Source organism: Lepisma saccharinum, chromosome 2, assembly GCF_977018435.1.
Source record: "Lepisma saccharinum chromosome 2, izLepSacc3.1, whole genome shotgun sequence".
Taxonomy (NCBI): Eukaryota; Metazoa; Arthropoda; class Insecta; order Zygentoma; family Lepismatidae; genus Lepisma; species Lepisma saccharinum.
Genome location: NC_139230.1, coordinates 214553278 through 214572747, shown reverse-complemented (window position 1 = coordinate 214572747; position 19470 = coordinate 214553278). Strand labels below are relative to the sequence as shown.

General features: G+C 39.2%; 1 protein-coding gene across 1 annotated transcript in view; it reads left to right on the top strand.

Annotated features, from left to right (window-relative positions):
- xmas (RRM_XMAS2 and SAC3_GANP domain-containing protein xmas) overlaps nt 1-4792 on the top strand; it is a 97777-nt gene extending 92985 nt beyond the window's left edge. Inside the window, exons 22-23 of the mRNA XM_083117963.1 lie at nt 1830-2093; nt 4241-4792. Coding sequence (XP_082974089.1) covers nt 1830-2093; nt 4241-4335 — 359 coding nt within the window. The 3' untranslated portion in view covers nt 4336-4792. The remainder of the gene's footprint in view (nt 1-1829; nt 2094-4240) is intronic.
- Nucleotides 4793-19470: the final 14678 nt, after the last annotated feature.

Below are 19470 nucleotides of genomic sequence, written 5' to 3'. Positions count from 1 at the left end.
TTTAAAAAATAAATGTCTAAATATGCAATTTCTCTTGCACTGCAGTCACTTTGAAACACACATTTTAAGGAGGTCAATGAACCTTTCAGGTTCTTCCAGGACCATTTCTAATTTTATATCGGATCGGTAGAATATCGGTTATCGGTATCGGTAAATTTTATATCGGTACTTTATCGGTATCGGCCAAAATTTCATATCGTCCCATCCCTACAATATAGTGTCTGTTTTCAAGAGGATATAAACTCAACTACGTAGATAGTTGAGTTTATAGCAGATATTTTTAACTTTGCACATACTATATTTACTTGAGCACTCTGTGCTTTAAGTCCCATCAAGAATTGAAGGTTAGCCTGTGATAGGTATTCACAGGTGAGTTCTGGAAAAAAGGGTGTCTTGTTTGCCACGCCACGAGTGAAAGTCATTACTTTTACCTCCCCAGAAAATGCGAATCATTCTGCTGGTTTATCTCCAGTTGTTTGCAACACCGAGTATCTTAGATTTGAATCCTTCATCACTGCAAACAACCTACAGAGGTAAAAGAAGATGTAAAATAACCAAAACAGAAATGATTTATTGTCACCTTGTTTCATGTTTGATTCTGGTGCAGAGGTTCGGATTACACTTTAACTGCAGGCCCAGTTGCATTGTGCTTATCTCTGCTTAAAACAGACTTAAAACAAACTTTATTTTTGTCACATAATCAAATTGGCATTGTGAAGTGACACACAAATTCAAGAACGTGCTTTGAATGAAAGCTGGTACAGGAAGCTTACAAGATTGAAAGAAAAATCTCCTTGCTGGAGCTACACTGAAGAAGGATGAGAAATATTAATGTTTGCAATATGTAAGAAACATAACATATTGTAGGTTCATGCGTTTTACTCACTATTAAAGGAAATAAATACGTTAAATAGTATTGATTAATTTAACTACTTATGTGAGTAAGTATGGAGTCTTATTAGGACAACATTTGGAGGTCAGACTGCCTCCTTCATCAGGTTCTTTTACACGGCACTATGCTCTGTGCCTAGAAACATCCATGAACCTGATGAAGGGGGCAGTCTGACCTCCGAAACGTTGTTCTAATAAGACTCCATACTCACTCACGTAAGTAGATAAATTAATCAATACTATTTAACGTATTTACTTCCTTTATGTAAGAATCAATCTATGTAGCACAGCAATTACAAAAATGCAAGATAAACTTGCTATTAGAAATAGCTTATTGGAAAGCTAGTGGAAATTGTGGCTCAGGCAGTGAATGAATGAAATTAAAATTGTGGGTGTGTGAGCACTTAGGATATTTGCACCCCCCTTACTGTAGCTAAAATCAATATATGTCTCGGAGGTCTAAAAATCTCTTTACTCATGTTAAAAGCTGAGGCTGTAAAGGGGCACTCGGTACACAGGACAACATGCAACCCTACAGAGGATTATCCTGGTCGTAGGTCCAGATGCCAAAGCCTTGTTGGGCTGCAAGACTGCAGTTACCGGGATGTACTATGTGGAAGTGAGCTTGAGTTTGGGGTTCCTTCTCAAAAGGTCACCCCTTACACCCCGTGGCTCAACCAAAGATCAGAAATCATACCATGTCAACTACCAAGCCACTGAACCAAGACTGAAATACACTGCAGAAAATGCAACATCCTTGGTGAGACTGAGAACGTATGGTGTCAATTACACTCAAATTACTCTGGCCATTTTTTGAGATACACATTATTTGAAACATTTTTATAGATAATTTCCCCCAATGATTTGGTTGATCTTAGAAGCTAGATCTTTTAAATTTCTACATACTTTTTACAAATGAACTTGTTATTTTTACATAGGTGTATTTAACATGGAGACAGCTCAAGCCTCAGCCATTGTTGAAAGTGATCTTGGCTCAATAAATGATGAAGAATTTACGTCCTCCAGTCAGAAGCGGTTCCATGAACCAGACAAATATTCTGATTCTTCTTCACCAAATAAGAAAATCAAAGCTGACATAGATGAATTGTTTGATGCCATCCAGAAAGAGCGTGATAAGATGGACAAATCTTTACAGACCACAAAGAAGAAAGCTGAGGAGAACAGAACAGACATGGATGAATGTAAGTGCAACATGTTCACTTTCCTTCTTGTAAGTGTACATTAATGGAGAGGGAAATTTCAACAGGTACATCCTTAAGGATGGATTGATTTGAAATTTTGACTGATGCCCATAAAATACAAACATAAAATTTGCTGATAACATGTTCTACAGGGTGATTCAAAAGTCCCTTAACACCCCTATAAAATGTAAAGGAGTTAGGCTGGGTAGAAATGGTCATGATAGAAACAGGTTAGGCCTAGGGGGAACCATATTGGTGTGTTCCAAGTGGATGTCCGCTATATTGAATTCAACTCGAAATTTGTAATGGGAAGGGGATGATGTGACATATCAAATGAGGCTAGAATTTAATGAGGAATTCAGTGGCGAAGGTTTTTTTTTTGGCACATCTTTAACCAGTAAAAAGTTATTAATGAATGCTTGTACCCATTTCCTCCTTTTCAAGGTGTCAGAAGAAAAGCATTAGAATGCCTCTAACATGTCAGTATTGCATTGAGATCATACTGATGTCTCGGGGAAGAAGTTCACGTGCCATTGCACAGGATTTTAATCGGATACATCCCCAAAGAGTTGAGCATTATGAATGGTTGTCACGAACAATTACAGTGTGATGCTTCCATTGGAATGAGAAGTTCTTCACAGTGATGAGGCTAATTTTTATTAGGGAAGTTAATAGACAGAATATGCAATGCTTTTTTTTTTTTTTTAATATGATAGATTGACTCATCTCTCTTAAGCAAACAGGTATGTTATGGCCAAACATACATTGTAACAGTGTATTGGTTGTAGTATAGTGAACATTGCATAGTTCCATCACATAAAAAATTATATTCAAAACTTTTGTTGTGTATAAAACAGGTTGTTTTTCACTACTGTTGATGTTATTGGATCAAAATACCAGAAAAGGACATCACTTTTTATTAATACTGAAATAGAGTGATTGCAGAAGAAAAAGTGAGAGGGGAGCAGTCACCGTTATACACCTAAATCCCATAGAAGAAATGCAAATTTTTTGCTAAATGAGCTCTAATCTATCTATCTTTGGGGTAAGAGGGTAGACTGGTCAACTTGGGGATTCATTTTCCTTGCCCTCCTCTGGAACTTTTCTTGTTGATAACAATATCATTGATTAACATCATTTGCAATGTTACACAAACATCTCTTCCAGACATCAGGATGATCTGGATTTATCTCCCATTAGAGGCATTTCAGGATTTGTTTTCTCACACCTGCACGTGAGAAAATCTGTTACATTCATTCCCTCCCAGCTTTTAACAGGTTAATGTTAGATTTGAAAACAAAACACACGCACCTTGTGAGATTGTAGCCTTATTTCATGTTCGTATGACCTCATTTCAATGTTCAAATTTTGAGAGAGTTTGAATTCAATATGGCAACCATCCAGTCGATGCAGTCGTCGTCTCTACCTACACATCACTCTCTGATTTTGTACAAGTGTTAAGGAACTTTAGATTCACCTTATACCTATGATAGGTAAGATATACTTTCACCTGTTAGTTGTTTTTCAGTGGTGTCATGTTGTTAAATTCACTCAATTCTTGTTGAAGTATTTTACTTCCAGCAAGCACATGATGAATTGTGTGAAAAAAGATTCACATGAAACTACATGTTTTTTTGTTCTGAATGAATGTCAGATCACTGTGAAAAATTTCCTTGAATCTAGTCACCTTTTGGCAATCTTGGATATAGGAATACTATTTCACTGAGCATTTACAGTATGTAAATAACGTTTTGTTCTATATTTAGAACATATCACAAATTAGAGCAAAATGATATCAATGGTACAAAAAATATACAAATAGGTGAAATTTGAAAATGCCATTAGAAAAACAAAAGGTCAATTTCTTCACTGTGATCTCTCTCTATTTATTGTTTATCCTTTGTAAAGTAGAGTTTGAGTTCACTTTTCTAATAAGGCTAGGAAGAAAACTGGTATTACATCCACTTTTTTTATGTAACAATATTAGTCTCCCAATGTGGCAAGAAAAGAATTAGTGAATTGTGGGAATGCATGGTGAAAATATATGTATACTGTGTGTTTGTTTTTTGTTTTTGTTTATATTAAAATAATTAAGATTAATGGATTGTCAATTTTGAAATTATTTATCGTTTTCTCTTCAATTGCAGTAATCCAAAATCTTCAACACATGGCTAGCTACAGACATTTGTATAATTTGAAATTTTCTCCACTGCCTACTGGTTTTTTTGACAATGAACATTGATTACAGCTCTGCTATTCAGATTATCAGACTTATTTCAATGATTGCATTATTATTTGTGGTTTTATAGACTGGACTTGTAGCATTGATTCTTATTTTACTTGTTTCATTGATTTTATGTTCAACCAATTTAACTTTACTGTGTATATGTTCCTAAATTTTACATTTTTCTGATTTTTACCTTTTATCTTTGTTTTCAATAAAGTAAAATGTTACAATTTTTTCAGATTTCACATTTTCGTCTGTTATAAATTCGTTATCTGAAGTCACCTAAAAATCGCATAATCAAGGTTCAATTTTATTAAGTTTTCTAAATGAATAGGAGGTGCACTGTTTTTACTTTTGTTTCGATTTAAATATGTTAGTTTGTGTTAAACTCTCCTCTTGTAGTATGTTTTTCCCTGACACTTAAAATGCACAAGTACCTGATATCCAAAATAAAGAAAATATATACAAAGTATATGTATGCTGTATTTATTATTTTGTATGTGTGTCTGAAACCGTTCATATTATAATGACAAATTTAAAATAAGTTTACTTCTTACAAGGCAGAACTGCCTATGGCTGTACATACAGCATAAAGCATGCATTGATAAAGTTAAATTTGTTGTTACATAAATCTAATACTGATTAGTATATCTTTGACATGTTGCATTGCTACTTACCTTTGTAAGCCGACTGGTCCATTTCTGGTCAAGCATGCATAGCCTCCTAGACTGCCAGTACATATTCGGACCAAGATCAGGTGACTGTAATATTGACACAATTTTCTCAAAACAACCAATGAGTACGTGCAATATATTCACAATTCCAACTGGCCTGGATAACCTTGAAAACTCCGGGGACGTTAAGTATAATTGTTGAACTGACAGAATATTGATGTTTTAACATATTTGTAAACCCTAACTTGATACATCAGGTGTTAGTAAGTAAAAATAAATACTTTTCTTGCAAGAGTAAACGGCATTGAAAAATAAGATAGAAACAGCATACAATAGAATGGTCTGGAAATTTATTTCAAAATCCCTGGAAAAATTGGAATGTCAGGGAATCTGTTTCGGCAAGATGGGTGGGGACTCAGGTATTGTATATTTGTCAAAATTAAACCAAAGTGAGTGATAAAATGTAACACTGCTATGTATGTACAACTGCTCACAGTCATTTTGAAAATTGTCAATAATTCATCAATCAAAAATGGAATGTGTATATGAAATACTAGAAAAATCAATGTAGCACCTACTCTCTGAAACTAATTCTAGCCTATTCACTATGTAAAATAGGTACTTTAATGTAAGCACCACAAAGACCACTCTTCGGAGAAAATGCCAAAATTTCACTTATGATGAGTACCTGGTTCGTGACCACAAGAACGAAACTAACACCAATTCTCTATGATGCAAAATAATCTAACACAGTTATCTTTAGTGGTTTTTATTTTATTTTATCTGCAATGTTTCTTCCTAGTTTCCCAGAACTTTTTCAAGCTATGTAGCTGGTAGCTTGAAAATGTTCTGGGAAACCAGGATGAAAGGTTGCAGATAAAATAAAATAAAAGCCACTAAAAATAACTGTTAGATTATTTTGCATCTACAAAAAGTGGTTATGCGAACCTTTAAGAACATAGAAACTCTCTCTGATAAATAGTTTTCTTTCTATGATTTTTATGTGCTTGTTTAAACATTTGAAAAGTGCATGCTTTGAAACCCCCATCCAGAGAGGGTTTACAGTGTAAACAGTTCCTGTTTGCTAAAGGTGAAAATATCGGTGGCCTTCATTTTTCAGATGAAAAAGGTTCTTGTTGCTTTCACAACATGCCGACTTATTGAATTAGTCTTCATCAAGACTGCATTAATGTAACAGTAGATTTACAATCACATGTCTAGAAAATGGTAATAAGTAAAAAAAAAAAAAAGTGGATTAGATGCAAAACCTCAAATGACTGGAATGCAAGGAGTGAGTTGCACAATGCTAGAAATACTCCTAGGAAGATGGGATGAGCAGCATTGTTAATACTGTTTTTTTTATGTCTATTAATATTTCATTGATCCCATTTTACAATTAACTTAAGTATGCACCCATCAATTTATCGTGTTTTCCTGATCATTTTGATGCTTCCTATACCACTCGTATTTCCAGCTGGTGGCTGGGAAACAATGAATCAGCGATCGGTAGAATTTTCTTCGACTGACATCGAGCACTTTCAAGTCACAAGGCACTGAAAGTTGCTGGCAGGACAAAACAAATGAGCATCGGATACATAGCATGTTGCCAAACATACTGTAAAAAAAGGGGTGGAGAGTTAATCAGCGCCATTGCTGGATGAAATTGTACAATAGTACAAAAGGATGGAAAATTAGTACACAAAACACTGAAATACTGTACAAACAAGCTAATAAAAACAACTGACATAAACAGGCATATGCTTGGCAACATTGCAATGGGAGAGCAATGTTACTGCAGCTTTTACTCAGGTTGTTGTTACTCGTAGAGGCACACACCCCCGAAAACGATTGGTGGACTGATGGAGGTATGTAGCGAAAAGTAGTTCAGCCGTTACTTGGGCCTGCAATCAATATAGGTTGTATTTCTTGTAGTATGTGTTCACATACGTAAGTTGGTGGAATTTTTTTTTTACATTTTTTTTTAGTTCCCACATTTGCTCTGATGAACTCCTACAACTTTAGGATTTTTAATTTTTTGTCATTGCATCTAAATCTGATTTGTAAGTAATTCTCAGTTATACGTACTATTTTTTCTTCATCTTGACATTCGTGTAACTCAGGTTCAACTGTACATTGGATTTTAAAATTATATCAAATTATACTGGTAAGAAATGAAGCCGTAGCAGCGAAGAGCATTCCAAGGGTCGTCTGAAGCACTGGGGCAAAGACTTTAAGGACTCTGAACACAGAAATTAGCCCAGCCTGTTATTTTTTCATTTTTATCTCCCTGTGTTCGTCAGCTACTGTAAAGTACAGTAAATAAAATGTGCAAATATGCTATTCCTAGAATTGTGTCCCATCAAAATGATCCTCCACGTATTTTGAAAAAGGTAAATTGATTTTCCATAAGCAATCGACAAAATTTGGCAGTGTGTACAGCGATCTAGACAAAACTTTTATTTTTGCTACTTCACGCCTTGTTCTATAAAACATAATATTTTATCATCTGTGTATGTAGCCATGCACTGCAGATTCATCATTTAACCATTTTGCTCAATTCATGTATTGTAGCTTATCCTATTTAATACGTTTGCATGAAAGACTCATTAAGTTTATTCAGAGATGTTCATATCTTGAGGGCGATTCTTTCCGTCTGTCCGCAGTGTACTAAAGGTTTTGCCGGTTACCGACAGAAAAAATGGTAGTGACAACAATGAACGTGATGAATTACTGTAATGGGTTAGTAGGGCTCATCACATTGAAATGATATGATCCCTCAATGAACAAAACGTTATCAAGAAAAGTCTATGTTTTCTACACCCTGTGAAATTTTGGCAGTCGGTGGTTTTGAGGAAATAAAAATAGAAAGTATCTTCAGTTCAATATTTCAATTTTTGCTGCGGATTTGTTTCACACTAAAGAGAATATACCGACAAGTATCCATGTCATGGTATATCCTCTTGTCATCTTTTCTCAGTTTAGCTAAGAGATCGGAAGACGGGACACCCACAAAATTGGTGTGTCGCGGCTTTCACAAGCAATCGCATCGCTACTGTACCGATGGTTGATTGATTTATTTGGTGTTTTAAGTCCCCTTTATGCACAGTAAGGCTAATCGAGACTGGACCTACAGTTTAAAGTGGGATCCGAACCACTATGTGCCTCCACCGGGTATCGAACTTGGGACATCTTGATTACAAGGCAACAACGCTACCACTGCACCATCGGGGAGACCCTACTATAGTAGGTAAGCTGATTACAAATTGAGCTGTATTGCTAGTGTAGATTTAGTTTCTTTTCTTTTTCTGTGGCATGCGCGCACACTCCTAACGGTGGCCCTGTGTGCAGTGCTTGAAGTGGGGTGGGGGGACACATGTTGGATGCAGGCAGGTACTGTTTGACCAGCGATCCGAGAGCTCTCGAGTTTTCTGCGCATGACTGAAGTAGCCGAGTCCAGTCGTAATTTGGGGGAGTTTGCGGAGGTGCTTCTCTGAAACGCGAGCAGTGCGAGTGTTACGTGGGGAAAGAAAGCAATGTTGCCAACCAGAGAATATTGACACAAGATATTGGAAGTGCTCTGGCCGTGGAGAGGCATCTTTGCAAATGCTGAAGTCTTGAACGTAGCGCCAGTTCGGCATCTTTGACCCAACCTCAGAGGTAGCCGACCGGACCCATATTGGGTTTCGAGCCACCACCATGGGCATCTGGAAGGGGGGGGGGGGCATGAAAAATGAAAGTCGACCAAAAATTATGTATTTCACACATATAATTTCATTTTAGCCACAATAATAATTATTGCATGATCACCATAAATTCAAATTGAAGCATTTTTTTTTATGGATCAGCACTATTTTTGGAGAAAATGTGCCTTGTTTGCCCCCCTGGAAAAAATACCTTCCTGGTCCCTCCCTGGAAAAAATCCTGTGGACGTCCATGGCCACCACCTGTTTTTCCGTAAAGCGATGTTGTCACTTTTGCCTGCAGTGTTTAGACATCCATTCATTCACTGCGACGTTTTAGTCCCATGGACTTTATATTATATATATAAAAAAAAAAAGCACAGCACAATAGCACAACCTAGCTAAGATAAAGAATCGCAACCTGGTGAGAAGAAACGCACCTGCAAGGAAAATATTCAAATTCGACACAATACTCCAAGAACATGGATACGTTGCTTTAAGGTTACCTCCTTATCATTGCGGTATTAATGCCATTGAATATGTGTGGGCAGATGTGAAAAGATTTATTTGCGATAGCAACGTAACTGGTGACAAAAATATGTCAAATCTGTTGATGTACTTTGAACAGGCGATTAACAGTGTCACAGTCGAAAAGTGGAAGAAACGCTGCTCTCATGTGTCTTCATTGGAAAATATCTATTGGGACAGAGACGGAATAATCGAAGAAGTCTGCGAGCCTCTGGTGATCAATTTAATGACAGTGATGAGTCAGCTTCCGATTCGGATGACTTGGACGATTGAACTACTTTCACAAAAGGTATGCTTTATCACATTTTTTTCACATAATTTTCTGCACAACGTCATTCAAATGTTTCTGTTTTTCTGAATGCTTATGTGTTGCACATCATCTTTACGAACATTTCACTTGCATCATGTGTTTATTTTGTTGCAATGAAATTTTCTTTTTTCTGTTTTATTTCTTGCCAAAATCTTGGAAGGACGCAACTCCCGACCCCCATTCTAACGATGCCCCTATAAGTGAAACTACAATTCTTTACCCTACTATCCTTCTATTTTAAATTGTAAGAAGGACAAACGGCATAGTTGTGATACAAAACAAGTCCTTGTTACAATCCTTTACTTCTGTGCATGTCCTTCAGTTTTCGATACTTATGTTCTGGTGGATAAGCATCCTCGCAGATTGGTAACACTGTTCAACGTGCAACCGCGAATGGCATTCTCCCACTGCCTTCCCCTCATGAACTTTCCCTTTTTCTTGGCACTTTGCCAACTGGAGCTCTCGGATCTCTGGTCAAACAGCATCTACAAATGTATTTTGGAGGGGGACAGAACCAATGTCTCAGAAATAATAATTAAAAATGTTAATAAAGTATTAAATTAATTAATATTTTGTTATTATTGCATCACTAGGTAAAAAGACTGTACAAGAATAAGATATAACAGCATGTATACATTATCTAGCTTACATGTGTTCAAGATCACCAAAATTTGATGAAAGAAAAGCAAGGATATTAATGTCAAATAGATAAAAAATTGAATATTTATTGAATAACATAAAAGGATGTTAGATCCAGTTAACATAAAGCTCCTGATTAATATTTTATGCATATTAGCGTAAGTAGTAGTATAACCTGACAAGTTAAGTCCCAAGATGCGCAGATCGCTGCGGAGCACTTCCTAGTACGTCATCCTCCCTCCACTCTTCTACGTACTGATCTGCCCTTGAGAGTACCAGTGGTGCCAACTCAGCAAAATTAAGCTAAAACAAATATGACAATTTTTACTGTGTAGATTGACGGTGCCGGCTCATATTATATCAGTTTAACTGTAGTATTATGCATGTGCGTTAAGGTTTATAACGAAGAGAAACTACAGGGTGAATGACTTCATTTTTGGAATGCGACATCGAGCAGTGGCCTGTTTTTTTTGTTTTTTTTTTTTAAATAAAAAGCCGAGTGGGGTCGGTGTTCTTTTGTTTATCATACAACAATCACTACGAGAAGGCAATCTGATAACATGCTTGCCTGTGTTCTTTTTTAAAGCATTGAAATGTTCTTGCTTTTTTAATCTTGGCTGCATATTTTTGAAATGCAAAAATCAAGTCATGCCAGGTCCAACGAAATCCACAATCTGCTCTGGAAAGCCCCTTAGAGGACAGGTCAGAGAAATGGTTTACAATGTTGCAAAATATTTGCGATATCAGAAGGAGTTACATAAACTTAAGTATAATGTCGAGTCCACAAGCGCCGCCACGGGAGTATCTAAATGGATGGTTTCTCAAGTTTTAAAAGAAGGAAAAGAGTAGTTGGAGAAAGATGAGCTGATTTTCTGTACTCCGACAGGTAGAAAACAGCCCAGGAAAAAGTGAATACAAATTTCGTTGAAAATCCTCAGACCATTCTGCTCCTTTCAGGTTGCAACACTGCGAACCAACGTCGCCGCAGAGAAGGGAGTGGGGAAATGTGGTGTGAGGTGCGCAACAGCTATTTGCAGAGTCTTATTTTTAAACTTGTCAAGTTATATGCATAAATCTTCTTTGATACCGTCCTTCAATGCGGTATGATTCCAATATAATCCTTGCCTTCCACGAAATTAAAGGAAAATAAACAAGCATCGATTTATCCAACAAATGCTAAACAAGCACATTTTGATTTGATTTTTGTTACTTAGCGTCGCTTTTTTGTCACATTTGGCTAATCGCGAAGATGATCTGATAAAATTAATGAAGGCACAAACACAAAGAACACCCATGCCCACGTCGGGGTTCGAACCCGGAACTCCTGGTGTAGTAGCAAGCTGTGATAACCACTCCCCCCACGGTTGGTTGATTTGTTGATCGATTTGGTGTTTTTAGTCCACTTTATGCACATAAAGGCTAATCGGAACTGGACCTACAGTTTAAAGTGGGATCCGAACCACTATGTGCCTCCATGGGGTACCGATGCGTGACCACTTGCACTCACCCACGGAGGTCAGGATGAGTGGAAATACGTGGGTATCGGTGAAACAAACTGCATTTTCCCTCAGTGGTAATTTTCAATTGGATTTTTGAAACATTATCTCTGTATATGATTAACGCTTTTTCAAATATTTTGCATTGCCTGGTTTCCCTAATTTTCCCATTCCACATCTCGTTACTGAAGGATCCGACCTCGAGCCCTGGCCTGTGCTTGAGTGTTTCGTTGTATCCACCCTTCACCCTTTCATTTAATCAACGTTCATCGTTATGGCAGAGCAACGTTTTAAAAAAAAAGATGCGTTTTTCCTGCAATTTTGGATATTATCCTTTAGGGTGCTGTCGTCTGCCTTCGCACCTAACCTTAACAAAGCCCTAATTTTCCATCCTTGTGACTGGATGTTCAAGACATAGGAAGATTTCAGACCGAAGGGACACGCGATGCATGTCGTTTGGAATGAGCCAATCAACAGCAACATTTCACACCGTAGCGACACAAAAGGCAGCACAAACCTCACTTGTGAAATCCTCAGGCGACATGGTGTGAAATCTCCCTTAGTAGGACACTGTCATCGTCACCTCGAAGTGATAGCTCGTGTTGACACTCTCTTTTATTCTGTGCTTGTTCATTAAACAGGCAGCATCTTACGATTTGACATACACAGGCAGGCACGTAGCCAGGGGGGGCTGGGGGGACTGAAGCCCTCCCCGAAATCCTACAAATGTTTCGTTGGTTTATAAACCTGCAGCTTTTTATAATTGTTAAGCAACTGTAGCTTATAAATCATGAAGTCGACCTTACTTAATCTGTCTGTGTTTTGCCTGATGTTTCGTGCAGTGGCGTGTCCAGGGAGGGGGTGTTGGGTGGGGTTCATAGCCCCCATCCTGAGCACGCCACTGCTTTCGTGGTATTCACCACTTTTCCTCTTCTTGACTTGGGCCGCTCACTCCTTTTCTGAAAACTCACTCTTCTCGCTGATAGCACGATGCCGATGGAAGGGTCAGCATATGGGGCTGGGATGTTGACCGACCCCCCGCATCTTTACAACAACCCGCGGAGCTGTCAACTTGTGACATTAATTCTTCCCTTCCCCGCCCATTCCCAAACTGCTCCTTTCCAGTCATCCCAGCCTCTCTGCAAGTGTCAGTGTCACATTTAGGCTTTTCCTTCTCACAAGGCAATCCGAGCAGACTGTCATAAATCTCCAAATTGTCTGTATTTCTCCATCCCACATCCGTCAGCTTGCGGGGGAGCGATGACCGGGCCAGGGTGCACTCTGAACCACCCCCTGCACGCTTATTGGTCAGGTCCAGAAATCAACGCCTGAGAATTCTTAAAATCCCACTACCATTGTTCAGTTAGCACTGTATTAGTTGTTCTGTGTGGATTGTGCTACAAGAGCTAGAAGTGCAGCACTAGGGAAAAATGTCGAAACGTCAGCTTCGTTTGCTTGATTTCTTCTCAAAACGACCGAAGCCAGGAACCAGTTGTGAATCTGAAGGTAAGAAACCATATGTCAACTGCATACTTTCTCCCATATGCAAATGCAGTGGCGCAGAAACGGGGGGTTGGGGGGGGGTGAAGGGTCCCTAAAATTTACTATGACTCGAAAGGTTCAACGTCACAGATTTTTGTGTTTTGATTCGGTCCACTTTATGCACAAAAAGGCTAATCGGGTCTAGACCTAGTACCTACAGTTTAAAGTGGGATCCGAACCACTATGTGCCTCCACCGGGTGTCGAACCTGGGACTCCTTGATTACAAGGTGAATCACAGATTTAAAATTAATGTAAGTACTTACATTTTAATGTCGCCGCTTACAATTTTAACAAATTCATTAGAGCTGTTCCTAACCCGCAAACTTAAGTGGATAGTAATTTGTTTTCTCCTCTCACTTCACCTTCGCTTGCGCTCGATTAATCCCATGTTTCGGTTTGGTTAATTTTTCTTCGCTTTTTTGCCGATTTTGGCTAATTGCGAAGATGAGGATGAGTGATGTCATGATGAACGGACTCTCAAAGAACATCTATGCCCAGATCGCGATTCGAACCCAGAGCTTTTGGTACCGTAGCGCGCTATGCTAACCACTCTGTCAGGGAGGACGGCGCCCCCGTGTTGTCATGTTTATAACTTCCCTCCTTTGTTTCGATGTCAAAAACTTGAACAACAACTCTGCTTCGCTGTGTACAGTTTTCCCCTTGAAGATAATACAAACACTTGAGACTGACTGAAGGTGACGATGATGTAGAGGAATGCAACACTTTGACAACACAAGATAGGATTACAATCAGGCATGTAGCCAGGGGGAGGGCTAAGGGGACTGAAGCCCCCTCCCCAGAAATCCTACAAATATTTAATATAAATAATGTATAGAGATAGTTAATTTTACTTCCTTAGCAGGATTAAACATTAGATCGAAAAACGTTTAGTGTATGATAGAGGAACCAGGTTATATTTCTATATTCTATCATTTAATCCAAAGAATAAATGGATCCACAGCTCAAAATGGGACGTCGTTAGGGGGGGACACTGGCCCCAACAAACGTCCATGTGGCCCCGGGAAACTGTTCTGTATTTGCTGGAAATTTTACTTTGATGACAAATATTGCAAAATAATTCCTCAGTAAATTTTGTTTGCAGTTTGAAACACTTCTTCAAATTTCAGTAGCACGAACCCAAGCACGGCATTTCTTTCTTATTTCCATCTTTCTTGCTTGTTGAACACAAACAGATGTATTGGCAGAGGATGCAGTTAATGGTTTTATGGTCCGCCCGGTCAGGACAGTCGGGGACCTTTTGAAAATGCACTTTTCCTCCCTTCTGCACACCAGATCCAGAATCCCCGCACAAACCCGTACTTTCTCTTCATCTGGCCCTTCACTGGCACCATGGGCGCCGAAACGACGACACAAACAGCAAGATTTAGCTGCGGGTGGCTAGAACTTTCTTGGTTAATTATGGTTCAGAAAAGATATCCCCATGCGTTTCAAATTCCAAGAACAGAATTCAATTGCTTGTCCCTTTTTCGGCGCGGAATGAATGACATAGCAGTTCTTCTCACATGCACTCAACCCTCCTACTAATGATCTGCCCTGCAAAGGAGGGAAAGGCCACTTTCTGAAAATTCGGAGAAACATCGAAGCGGTCGGTTCATCTGTTGATTTGGTGGACAATTGATGTAGGGTGTGTGGTCGAGCGGTGGTTACGTTCTGTAAACGCGAGAAGATAGACTCACGAAGTGTTTGTAATCTCGTTTTCCTACAACGCGAGTGAAATGTCGAAGGAGAAGCTGCCAGATTGTTTTCCTCTGGAAACAATGGATCAAGATCGACCAAATGTCAACATATTGACGTTCTAAGAGAGAGTCTGACTACCACACAAGATCCTGGGTTCGACTCCCAGGGTGGTTGATCTCATGTATAATGAAGAATAAACCACGTTTCAATTAAGGAAGAAAACTAGGTATGTAGCATTTTTTTACAGCCGTCTGCATGCTCTAAGTATTATGTTTCAAAACTTGTATATCTTTATGACTTTCTGTGATTTTTTCTTTATTAACCTCCACCTGCAAATGTGGAAGCTGCTGCTGCTTAGGTAGCAAGGTTGGCTAGACATACAAATATAATAAATCCCTAGTCATACAGCGAATAATAGTTGAGTTATTGAGAAGCAAATTACTTATCAAGCATTTTCTGTTTCTATTTGTTGTGCAGTGGTTAACGAGGTCTACTACGATGCCAAGGGTCCTGGGTTGGAATCCCGGACTGGGCGTGTGTGTTCTTCATGATGGCCCTCTCATCAATTTCACATCACTCATTGTCGTCTTCACGATTAGCCAAAAAATGTCAGAAAAGCGAAGTAAAATAAACCAAATCAATCATTTAGATATTTTTACATTACGCCGCTTTTCTACCTCTTGGGTTACATGCGACGATAAGGACGAATGATGAGCCTAAGGAATGGCGATGGGACAGACATGATACAACTATACCTGTTCAAGGTCCGAGCCTTGGACCTCTGGTTTCGTAGCGTGTTATACTCGGTGGAATTCTTAGGAAGAAAAACTGTAAAAGTAGGGTGAAAGGAAGCAAAATTGTACGATTCCTAAAAAGCCATGTTCAGGTCTTCTAAAACCTTACAATTATCGAGTTCGTGTTTTAAGTCCACTTTATGCACAGTAAGGCTAATCGGGACTGGACCTACAGTTTAAAGTGGGATCCGAAGCACTATGTGCCTCCACCGGGTATCGAACCCGGGACCCCTTGATTACAAGGCGGCGACGCTACCGCTGCGTCATCGAGGAGGCCCAGAAAAACTTACAATTAATCAGTAAAATTAATATTGAGAGAGAGAGAGTTCTTTCATTCGGTTGCGCGTGTCATCACATCGAGTCCCATCTAGTTTCGAGAGCAGAATTTGCTTCCATATCGCTTTCAAGTATTTCCCAAATTGTCCTCACGATGTTGGGACAGCACAGAAATTTTTGAACTAATACAAGCAGGCACATACCCAGGGAAGGGGCTCGGGGGCTGGAGTCCTTTCCCGAAATCCTACAAATATCTGATTTAAATAATGTGTAGTAGTAATTAAATTTACTTCATTAACAGGATTAAACATCTTGTATATGGTAAGTTGCAATATACAGAGAAATTCATCTTCAGCGCATTTACCCCTCCCCCCAAGCTTTTCGCCTTTAGATGGCGGCTGCCGATAAGGGATAAGCCTCTTCCGAAATCAAATTCTGGCTACCGGCCTGACCACCAGAGAAATATCACTTTCAACTCAAAGTTACATTTTTTTAATGGAACATGTATGTGTTTCTAGCGAACTGAAAACTAGAGGTACAATTCGTGAGAACAGATTGGTTTCACTTTCCGAAACAAAATTACGAGTGGCCTATAGTTCAAATAAACGTCATGTTTGTAACGTACATCCAGCACAGAAAACGCACTCACAAATCATCAGTAACGTCTTATCTGATGAAACTGTCTTACTTCAGCAGATGTTCAAAGTGACCACCGGTTGCATCAATACACTTGTGGGGACGGTGAACAAGCGAGCGTTGCACAGATTGTAGTGTTTCTACAGATATTGCCACACACGCCGCAGTAATACGCTGTTTCATATTCTCTAGTGTCGTTGGGACTTTCTGATAGACTCTATCTTTCACTGCGCCGCAGAGAAAGTAGTCTAATGGCGACAAGTCGGGGAACCGAGCTGGCAATCCCACAGCACCACCCCGTCCTATCCACCGATTTGGATACTTTGCTTCCACAACTTCTCTGGAAACAAGTGCGAAGTGTGCGGAGCACCCATCATGCTGGAAACACATTGATAGAATGGTTTGCAATGCCACGTCCTCCATGAGAAGGGGTAGAATGTCTTGAAGAAATTATGCGTCACGCAAGCGGCGCTTGCCCCGCCTTTCTTTACCGCACGCTTCTGCTGTGTTTGTACGTTGACGCTTTCTGGGAGTCCAGCTTCCTGTTTCGACGAGACTTGTGCAGATGTTGGTAATGGTACGAGGTGAAGGGCACAGTCGATCTGGGTAGCGTTCAGAGTACAATGTCACAGCTGTGGTTGCATTTTTGTGACATTCGCCGTAAATTAAAATAATGTCTAGTTTTTCTTCATTACTGAAGACCGGCATATCTACGTACTGGACGAAATAAGAGAACACAGTGGTAGCAACAAAACAGGATTTCAAATATCAATACGGCAAGTAATAGCTGAGAATAGAAACCGTCAAATGCGTTAGAGTACGTACGATTTCCCTGTTACAGCAGGACAACACACCTGGTCGGGAGACACCAGTAAACTGAGACGTGACCCTTGATGTGTTGTTTTCTTTAACCCCCTCAGGAAGTACAGTGGCGCGACAAACGGTGTCCACGCTGCCAAACTTTAAATGTTTCATTATCTTTGCTGCAGATATTTGGTGTAGGAAGGTGAGACCAATTCTGTTATCCATAATTTTACCTCTACTTTTCATTTCGCCAGAAAAATCATGCATGTTCCATAAAAAAAAATAACTTCGTGTTGGATACAATAATTCCTGAATTTTCTGTATTGTGCACATCCCCTCATTTTGTGAGCCCCAAACGTGGGTACATTATTTCCATGCAAGTAGATTCTCCATATTTTGTTTCGTGTCTACATGTGCAACATTTTCTTGCTTTCTCTTCTCGACATTCATAAAATTTTCGGCTGTCCCTTAATGATAGTTAAGTGTTTCAGTGTGTGTATAATCCAGTAGGCTTAAACAAATGTATTTTTTTAAGCCATGAGATTCTTGGACTGCAGTTTATTTATTTTTAAATGAACCGCTCCACTACCCGGTACTGCTGAAATATTCACTTTAGAGAGAGATAGATAGAGAGAGAGAGACCGAGACCTTCCATCTCTTCGGCCCTCGACCTGAACTAGCACTCACTGAGGCTCCGGAAGTTCCGCTGTGGTCAATGTCGTCAGCTTTGGACCTGAACTGGAACTATCCGACACTTTGCGGTATTTAGTCCTCTTCATTTTCAAATCACTAGATCTTATAAAGCAACCAATGGACATTGACTGATCACTAATTGACTGTATGAATTGTCACACTTATCTCTGAAGTCTCATTAACCGATTCTGTTGTACAGTGTCTCTCAAAAGTTTTAGGACAACGACATTTTAAACTAGGCAACCCAATTTACACAAGGCGTTGGTGGGTTGCGTGTAGAGTTAGGATCAATTTCAGGGTTGCCACATGCACAATAGATATTTATAAAATACGCGAAAGAAATAAAAACAAAGACGTGAGAGAAAACGAAAGGTGACAAAGGAGAGGAAAAAGAGATAGCGAAAGGAGAAGAGGAAAAGTAGAAGAGAGAAGAGAGAGAGGATAGACGAGGAGAGGAGATGTAGTGAGGAGACGAGAAGAGGAGAGTAAAGTAAAGGAGAGAGAAAGAGAAGAACGAAAAGAAGAGGAGAGTGGAGAGTAAAGTAAAGGAGAGAAAAAGAGAAGGACGAAAAGAAGAGGAGAAGAGTGCAGTGGAGTCAGAAATCTAAGACAGGAGAAGAGATACGAGGTGGAGATGAGTGGGATGGAGATAAGATGCGAGAAAAGTAGGGAAGGCGATATGAGATAAAAGCAGAGCGAGCAGAATGAGGTGAGAGGAGAAAGAGAAGAGAAGAACAGAAGGGACTGAAGAGAAGAGGTAGTTGCAGAAAATATCGTATCAGCGTCAAGAATTGATACATTGGTCAAATTATCGACATGAAACATTCAATAACATTTTGAAATGTATTAGATCGGTTCGAAATGCCTTTTGGCTTAGTTCAGAGCAAGATAAAATCTTCCATGTAAGATCTTTGATTTTACCTGCGATTATACCACTAAAAACATGAATGTAATTTGAATATTTATAAGAATTATCCAATTTTTGTCCACTTCTCGGTTCGTTGAAATGGAGACTTTGCAATTTAATATTTCCTTTCCCCCCATCGTTAATTCCAAAATGAATCATTCCGTTTCACACGGCGTGGACAATGAACACAATGGGATAGGTCTAAAACTTACGAAAAAGTTTCTGCTACCGGAAGGGTTTGAACCTACGACCATCAGATTGACAGTCCTGGACGGTAAACACTACCATACAAGCTTTCGCTCCTAGAAGTAAGTAGAAGGAGCTGACCGATGTGAAATGTAGATGCAACTCTCCTCCTACATGTAATGTGCAAAATACTTGTTTGTAACAAAGAAAACGAAGGTAGTACGACTCGGCGAAAACATTTAATGGAGAATTGCACATGATGAAAACTTTTCAATCGATATTTGCG